General features: G+C 40.9%; 1 protein-coding gene across 1 annotated transcript in view; it reads left to right on the top strand.

Annotated features, from left to right (window-relative positions):
* Window positions 1-6,868: 6,868 nt before the first annotated feature.
* Window positions 6,869-9,690, top strand: part of LOC132821363 (inner ear-specific collagen-like) — a 35,936-nt gene continuing 33,114 nt past the window's right edge. The window contains exon 1 of the mRNA XM_060833946.1: window positions 6,869-6,905. Coding sequence (XP_060689929.1) covers window positions 6,869-6,905 — 37 coding nt within the window. The remainder of the gene's footprint in view (window positions 6,906-9,690) is intronic.

The following is a 9,690-nucleotide window of genomic DNA, read 5'->3' as shown; positions in this document are numbered from 1 at the left end:
TCTGCTCCCATTCCCCACCAAGGCTCATGCTTTACCACTCTTACTGTTCCCTGCAACTTTTTTACTTTGCCCACTTTCACCACACTCCTCCTCTCCCAACCTCCCACACCACTAATCCTAATGTCTTCTGTGTAGCCTACTTACTTGCTCTGAGCACCTCACCATCTTTTGCCCACTTTCATCTGACCTAACCCTTTCTTTCATGACAAGAGAAACAAGCCCATAACAGAGCAGAGAGAACCTGTACGAGTGGAGGAATGATCTACAGTAAGCTTCACTTGAGCAGTTGAGAGAGAACACCTCTGCAATAAGGCGTAATCTGAGTGACTGTGTTCCTGGGATTTTGGAGCAAGTTGAGAACTTATTGCAGAGTAGAAGAGATGCTTTGTGCTTTTTCTGGTTCATAGTTTGTAAGGTATTTTCAAAAGGATAAATTGAGGACCAGGATTAAGGGTCAAGCACAAATCAAAGAATGACCCCACCGAAAGGCTGATGTTTTTTAGTAGGAAATAGCTGGTAATTTCAATATACATGAAGATTAACTGAAGTGCACCAAGGATAAGTAGTGGTCAGAGTAGTGGCACATCTGTGAGGCTAAGAGTTATGCGGATAGCATGATTCAGCTAGATGCTTACACCATAGCTCAAGGGGTTGTAGGAAAGAAGGGAATGGGTGACCACCAAGCAGTCAAACAGAAACAGGCAGCTATTTCAGGAGTCATCTGGAGTCTTACTTAGGAATCGATTCTCTGTTTTGGAAGCTGACAAAGGTGCTGCTTCCTCAAGGGAGTTCATACAGAACCAAGTTTATGGATCACAGGCAGCTTGAATGTACAGTAGGGGAGGAAGAAGAAATCTCAAAACTGCATTCCTCTATTTGAGACAGTTGCTCCACCTGACTATCATTTAGCAGCACATCAGCACTGGAAATCTTTCAGGATGACAATGTCAAGCAAACTTAAATGTCTGGGCGGAGTCATATGTCACATCACGTATCTTAATGAATGGATCTATGCAGACAAAACATGACACAAGTGCTAACTGTACTGCGACATCTAGAAGAAGCAGGATTTACAAATATTGTGAATTCTTACAGTCAACTGTCAAGTTCCTTGGGCATATTGTGGATGCATTCAGTGTCATTGTTGATCCACAACAGACAAGAGAAATTAAGGGATTTTTAGATAAACTGGTATCCAATATAAACTGGTGCTGTCCAAATTGCCCTGTACAATTGCTGAGAAAGAGGAAAAAAGAGGAAAGGAGTTGGAAATGTCTTCAAAGATAGTTTGTAAATTATTTATTATTTATTTCAGGAAGAGACTGATGTTGGTAAAGTCAAAGTTGCATTGAGAAGGTGATTATAAGCCTTATCCTTGAACTGCTGCAGGCTTGTGGTAATGATGCTTCCACCACAGTGTTAAGATGGGAATTCCATGATCTAATGAATGAGTGATAACATTTACAGCGAGGAAGGAGACCACTTTATCCATTTCCATGATAATTGACAAGGAGTCACCCAACATAATGCCATTTAACATAATCCTGTTCTTATTCCAAAGCCTTGTTATGGAATTTCAAGTGCATATCCAATTGATTTTTACATCTCATTTTCAAATACCTGGGAGGCCCACTCCTCCCTGTCTGTAAGGTAACTGCAGTTTAGTCAACTTAATTAGGGCACTTGCGATATTAGATTTAAAAAAAACTAAATCAGCCACTCAGTTCTCTAAATGTTTGCTTAGTAAGCATTCGCATAGGATACAACAGGTAGGGCAGAATGTTCATTTTAATGAGAGCTATCCAGCCTAACTAAGAGATCAGAAGCACCTCCCATCTGCAAAGATCCTGCTTGACTTTGTCGATTAAATGGGCAAAATTTGGCTTTAAATAACTGATCAAAAATGGGAGTAATAAATATTTCTAAGCAAAGGAAGCCCTCCTGCGACCGGAAAGGAGATCCGCCATCAGGATCAGGCACTCTCGGGAGACCACTCATGGGCATGGCCTCTGACTTCACAAAATTGAGCTTATAACCAAAGAAGCCACCAAACAGATTGATGCATTGTATCAGGTGTACCATCTGATACAAATGAGACTGTTGGGTTTGATAAGAAGACGAGAACATCATCTGCCAACAGTGCGATCCTATGTGATTTTATCTCCATTTCTGGAGCAATTATATTGGGATCCTTGCATATTGGTTCCACCAGTGGTTCGATATCACCCATGTGAAAAGCACTGGTGACAAGGGACAGCCCTGTTGATTGCCCCTACAAATATTAAAATTGCTTGATCATTCACCATTGGTGAGGACTGCGGCAAGAGGATCACTATACAAACCTCCACCCAATTGATGAAAGTCTCTCCCAGGCCAAATTGCTCCAAAGTATGAAAACGATATGGCCACTCATCCCTGTCAAATGCCTTTTCCGCACCAAAGGAGGTCACCAATCCCTGTACCGATCGCTGTTGACATACTTGGATCATGTTAAGTAATCTCCTGACATTATCCGTTGATGAACCCTGTCTAGTCCTCCTTAATGATGAAGGACAGTATAGTTTCGAGTCTTAATGCCAGAGTCTTGGATAGGATTTTGAAATCGACATTCAGGAGTGAAATGGATCTATAGGAAGCACCCTCTTCCGGGGCCTTACCTTTTTTAAGAACGAGGGAGATGTTCGCCTCTCTTAGAGATGGTGGGAGCAGACTCTGATTATGTGAGTCATTAAACATGCTAAGCATCCGCCCTGACAACATACTTATAAATTCCTTATAGAACTCACTGGTGAGCCCGTCGGTACCCGACACCTTTCCATTCTGGAGCTGCCTCACAGCCTCCTGCACCTCTTGTTCTGACAATGGGGCACTGAGGAGAGACTCTTGTTCAGGAGTCACTCCCGGTAGGTCTAAATTCTTTAAAAAAATTCCACCTTAACCTGCCCACTCTCACAGCTTTCAGATTGGTATAGTTGAGTAAAACTTCCAGAATGTTGCATCAATCCTTTTAGAATCATAGGTCAAATTTCCATGTCCTCTCTGATCGAGGTAATGGTCTGAGGGCACTCTTTTTCCAAGCAAGATATGCTGGGTACTTGCCCAGCTTATTCCCATGCTCAAACAGCCTTTGACTTGCAAATGTAAGCTCCCTCTTGGCTGTCTGTGTGAGCATGGAGTTCAGCATAGACCGAAGTATTGCGATCATCTGCAATTTAACCAGTGAGGGCCTCTCAAAAAAAGCCTTTTCAGCTACTTTCAGTCTTGTCTCGAACAAGCGTTGCTGCTCACTTGTCTGTCACTTCCTATTTGCTGAGTGGAAAATAACCAACCCCCTAGCATAGGCTTTAGCTGTTTCTCAAAGGATGGATGGGCTACTGGCTGAAAAAAAACACTGAACTCGAGAAAAGAATTCAATAAACTTACTGACCTTGAGGATGAAGGGGTCCAGCCGACCACCCGGTAGCGAAATAAAATACCCAAAAGCTAGGTTAGTACTATAAACTAGTAAACTAAAAATAAATATGTCACCCATCCCTTAACATAACGAAGAGATTAAAGATAAATATTCTAACCATCCCTGATATCATTTCACGCAACTTATTATCAGAAAGGAGAGTCCACCAAGTCCTTTTTAAAGAGGAGCAAACCTGAACAGCTGTCTTCTACGCTTATTCGGCCATTCAACTTAAGTCAAAATGTCCGCAAAGTTCTTCGCTTTCTCTAATTGGTCGAACAATGGAATACTGGATCCCAAGCTCGCTCAATCTCGTCTTGACGCCATCGTAGGACTTCCTTTTCCGGACCACTGCCGCCGACCCTGGAGCCACCACATCTCTAATCCTTCCCCTGGGCTCCAGAGGCTTCCATGACCCTCTGCATGTGTTTAAAATGATGAAAATCACCAAGACAGGGTGTGGGCACTGATACACACCTAACTTTCGTGATGCGATCCGGTACCCTCTTTCAGTTGTTATCCTTCCCTTCTCAACCTCTAAACCAAGGAACTCCGGGAACCACTTCTCGAAGAGCTCCACCAATCGGTCACCTTCCATTCCCCTCCGGTATGCCAACAACGCGCAAGTTCTTTCTTCTGCCCCTGTTTTCGAGATCATCCACCAGAACTAATAGACCACAAATCTGTGTTTCCAGGACTTCAATCTGGTTCTTGGAGGAGTCAGTCTCTGCCTTTTCCCCATGGCCCAGCGCTCAAGCTCATTAGTCCTTTTTCCTAGGTCTTGCAGCATTGCAGATACAGAAGCCAACTTCTCCTCGATTTGTTTTCCTGGATCTGGTTCCCCAGGACCTCGCGAGATTTAGCCAGCTCCTCAACCAGGGTCTGGTTAGTAAGCAAGCCCGCTGCTTCAGAGGGCTGGGCCGTGATGCTGGTCCCTGGGGAGATTTCTCCTTTCTTTGGCATTCTCCAGCTGCAAAGACAAAGTAGATTTTTTTCAGGTTTCTAGCTCCTTTGCTGTGTTTTTACTTCTAGTGAAGTGTTTGGGATCTGTCCTGGCTCTGTCGGTTCGGTGTTGCAGTGCAGAGCCCAGCAAATGTGATCCTAAAAAGAAGCCACCATCTTGGATTCCCCCCACCCCCCACCCCCATCTATCCATTGTAATCAGTAGTGTAATTTTAGCTGTCTTTCAGTACTCTGGTATTGTGTCTATAGCTGGAGAGGCTTGTGAAGTAATGGTCAAAACTATTGCTATTCATTCCCCAGTTTGCCTGAGAACAGGACTCTAGATTATCCAATTTCAAAGATGTCAACTCATAAGTTCTTCCTGTCTCAGTATGTTAATGTCAATTACTATTTTACACTCCACACCCTTGATTTTAATCCCATTTTTGTCCCTATCTTTTGTAAAAACATATGTAAATTATTCATTAAGAACCACATTCACATCCTGAGAACCACATTCACATCCTTATTTCCATAACAGGTTACTTTCATGGTTCTGATTAAGCTCTTCTTTCTGTTTTTGCCTCTTCCTCATTATCTGTCTAATAAAAAAAGACTTTGGGCTCTCCTTGATTTTATTTATTTTTCTTTCTCACTTCACCTAATACTTTTTGTACTTCTCTAGGTTCTGTTTTTCCCAATTAAGATATTTTACCTTTGGTCTACCTTTAACCTTTTCCTTGACTATCCAAAATCTGACTGAATTATGATCATTTCCACCATAGTGCACCCCAATTGATACCCTTCCACCAATGTCATTTCCTGAAACTAATTACAAAACGATCCCTTCTCTTTTGGGTTCAATATGTTCTCCCAAATGTATTTTCATAATTTAATTTACTCTTTACCTTTCACACTAACTATATCTCCATTAATATTTGAGTAACTAATGTCCAGTATTAATTCTCCATTAGGGATTTGCCTACATATTTGTTCTTCTATCTCTCTGTAACTGTTTGCAAGTCTACAATACACTTCCTGAGTGTGACTACCTGTGTTCACCAATTGAAACCATATGGCTTTATATATTTTATTTTATTTGTTCATGGGATGCAGGCATTGCTGACTGAACCAGCGTTTATTGCCCATCTCTAATTGCCAGAATAAACCACATTGTTGTGGGTCTGAAGTCACATATAGTCCAGATCAGTTAAGGACGGCAGACTTCCTTCCCTAAAGAACGTTGGACGGATGGGATTTTATGACAACCAGCAGTGGTTACATGGCTGCCGTTAGGCTCTTTATAACGTGTTTTTATTGAATTTAAATTTCACTCTCTGCCAAAGTGGGACTCAAAACCATGTCCTTGGAATATTAACCTGGGGTTCCAGTTTGATTGCTAAACTTTCTAGCAGTCACTGCTTCCCCTTATTTGATGGGCCATCTACCATATCAACCCTACCTTATTGATACTTCTTTAATCAGTTCTGTGACTCAGCACTTTTTATCACCACCATTATCTCATCAAAAGCTCCTGTAACTAGGAATGTTGAGCTGCACTTCTATCAACAGTGTTTCATTTACATCTGTATCATTTTCCCAAATATTAATGGCTTTGTTCCTTGGACTTCTTGCTTTGTGCTTTATTCAATTTAGTGTTGCCAAACTCTCTTGTTGTCTATTTTCTGGTTTCTGCTCTCTTTCCCCTCCAGACACACTTCTTAATTTTTTGTCTTTCATTTCCAATATTTCTATCTTCTGAAATGTTTAAAAGTTCATTCAAAAGATGTGAATGTCACTGAGTAGACTAGCATTTGTTACTTATCTCTAATTGCCCAGAGGCAGTTAAGAGTTGACTACATTGCTGTGGGTCCAAAGTCACTTTTAGGCCAGACCAAGTATATATTTTTCTTTTCTAAAGGATGTTACTGTACTAGAAACAACCTGGGTAGACATAAATTAATATGAAAGTGTAAAGCAAAGTAATTTTGATTGTTGGATATAGGCATTAGGAACAATTGAGACAAATGAAGCTCTCAGATTAAGTATTCTCTCAGAAAATTTAAAAATACACCTCCTCTGGTAATTCAAGCTCACATTGAAGACTTGAGTATGACAAAGGTTGGACAGGTAGATGAGATAATAATTATAAGCTGATCCATTAAATTAAATCTTTTCTCCATTATCCCCATAAACCAGAGAGGATCGTTTGTTGGTGAGTGAAAGGAAGGCAAGAAGAGGGAGTAAGGAAAGAACAGTTGGAAATGCCCTGAGAATTATTTCTCAGATTGGAGAGGAAGGTGCTGAGGGTGGAAGTGAAAATCAAAATCCTAAATGTTTTCATTGTGATAAAGTGATACACCTTCATTCAGAATTCTGGAAGTGGCATTGGAAAGCTCTGGAACTTCTTGGGGATTGTAAGAACAATTTTGAAAAAGGAGCCATACTGAATCAACTTGTTGCCTTAAATATATGACTGAAGAGAAACACTACTATGAATACAGGAGAGGTAACTAAGATATGTGAGAAATACAAGGGATTTTTATCAAAGGGAAAATTAACCCATTATTTCTTAAATGTTACAAATTAACCTGTATCTGTATTAAGGGATGCAGGAGCTACTTAAACCATTTTGCTCCAGAGTGCATTGAAAGTTTTAACAAGTGCAGTCATTGGAGAATATATGCTCACTTGAAATATGAGTTAACTTCTGGAACTGTGACAGTAGCAATTGTTCAGGTGTTACCCATAAACATGGGTGACTTATTTCTAGGTAGTGATTTATCTGGAGCAAAAGTTGTAACTTTGCTTATAATCAGAAAGTCTGATTGAGGATAAAGAGACAAAACAGTCATAAGAACAAGTTCCAGATTTTGTTTCTTCATATCTGGTAACCAGAGCAATAATTAAACAAAGTTCATCACCAGGAATCAAATTGATACTTCAAGGAGATGTTAGGATGGCTGAAACTTTTTTGGAAGATGGGGACAATTGAGAAGAAGTGTTTAATAAGTCTTCTTTAATTGAGGTTTAGAAAGCAGACCCAGAGTTAAACAAATAAGCACAATCAAAGCACGCTGAAGCTCAGGCTGAGTGATTTCCAGACTTACTATGTTAAAAATGGGATACCGATGAGAAAATGGACACACCCTCACAGGCGAAGAGTTCTATATCAGGTAATGGTACGGCCTGGATAGTGTAAAGTGATAATGTGGGTTGTATGTGAAATACATATGGTAGAGCATGTAGGAATACGGAAAACCAAAGCATTGATAAACAGGAATTTTTACTGGCACCTGGTCTTCATAAGGACATTGTACAATTTTGTAAAGGTGCCATACATGCCAAGTTGTAGGTAAACATCGACATGCAGTCAAACTGACAGCTTTAATGTCCATTCTAGCTTTTAGAGTCATACAGCACAGAAACAGATGCTTCAGTCCAACCAGTCCATGCTGAACATAATCCCAAAGTAAGCTGGTCCCACCTGCTGGCTCCTATCCCAAATTCTTCCAAACCTTTCCTATTCATATACCTACACAAATGCCTTTTAAATATTGTAATTGTATCCGCATCCACACTTCCTCAGGAAGTTCATTCCACACACACACCAACTTCTGTAAAAAAGATTTGCCTCCCGTGTCTTTTTTAAATCTCTCTCCTCTCACCTGAAAAATGTGCCCCCGAGTCTTGAAATCCCCATCCAAGGGAAAAGACAACTATCATTAGCTCTATCTATACATCTCACTATTTTGTAAACTTTTATCAGGTCACCTCTCAATCTCCTACGTTCCAGTGGAAAAATGTCCCAGCCTAGCCAGGCTTTTTTTAATCATTCAAAACTTGCATATCTTCCATACTTCCAAATAGTGGCTACAAGAGCAGGTCAGAAGCTCGGAATACTGTGACAAGTAATTCACCTCCTCACTCCTCAAATCCTGTCCACCACCTACAAGGCACACGTCAGGAATGTGATGGAATACTGCCCACTTGCCTAGATGAGTGCAGCCCCAACAACACTCAAGAAACTTGATATCATCTACGACAAAGCAGCCTGCTTGATTGGAACTACATCCACAAGCATCCATCCCCTCCACCACCGACGCTCAGTAACAGCATGAGTACTATCTACAAGATGCACTGCAGAAATTCACCAAAGATCCTCAGACAGCACCTTCCACAATCTCTTCCATCTAGAAGGACAAAGGCCGCAGCACCTTCAAGTTACCCTCCAAGCCACTCACCATCATGACTTGGAAATATATCACCATTCCTTCACTGTTGCTGGGTCAAAGTCCTGGAATTCCCTCCCTAATGGGTCAACCCACAGCAGGTGGATTGCAGCATTTCAAGAAGCTAGCTCACTACCACCTTCTTAAGATCAACTAGGAACAGGTAATAAATGCTGGCCAGCCATCAGTGCCCACATTCCACAAATAAATTATTTTTAAAAATATTAAAAACCTGAAAACATCCTGGTAAATCTCTTCTGAACCCACTCCAGCTTGATAGTATCCTTCCTATAACTGGATACATTAGTCCAGTAGAGGCCTCACCAATATCCTGTACTACCTCAACATGACTTCCCAACTCCTACATTCAAAGGACTGAGTAATTAAGATAAGCATGCCAAATGCCTTTTTAAGTACACTGTCTATATCTGACACAAACTTCAAAGAATTATGTACCTCCACCTCGAGATCCCTCTGTTCTACAACACTACCCAAGGCTCTACCATTAATTAGGCGGAAGTGGGTACTGCAGATGCTGAAGATTAGTGTCAAGATTAGAATGGTCTGGAAAAGCACAGTAGATCCAGCATCTGAGGAGCAGGAAAATCGACGTTTCAGGCAAAAGCACTTGCTGTGCTTTTCCGGCACCATTCTAATCTTCACACTTCCATTAATTGTATAAGCCCTATTCTTATTTGTTGTACCCAAATGCAATACTTCACAATTTTCCAGTTAGAACTCCATCTGCTGTTTTTCAGTCCATTGACCTATCTGATCAAGATCCCTTTGTAATCTTAAAAAACCTTCTTCACTCTCTGCTGTGCCATCAATTTTGATGCCGTTGGCGAACTTGCTACCTATGACTTCTATATTGTCATCCAAATCATTTATATAAATAACCAGCAAAAGAGGATCCCAAACCAATCCCTGGGGAAGACTACTGGTGACAGGTTTCCAGCCTGAAAAACAACCCTCCACCACCACTCTGTCTCCTACCATTAAGCTAATTATGTATCCAATTGGCAAGCTCACCCTAAATTACTAATTGATTTATCATGCGGA

This window comes from Hemiscyllium ocellatum, chromosome 13 (genome assembly GCF_020745735.1).
Source record: "Hemiscyllium ocellatum isolate sHemOce1 chromosome 13, sHemOce1.pat.X.cur, whole genome shotgun sequence".
Classification (NCBI taxonomy): domain Eukaryota; kingdom Metazoa; phylum Chordata; class Chondrichthyes; order Orectolobiformes; family Hemiscylliidae; genus Hemiscyllium; species Hemiscyllium ocellatum.
This window is presented reverse-complemented; position numbering and strand designations above follow the sequence as displayed.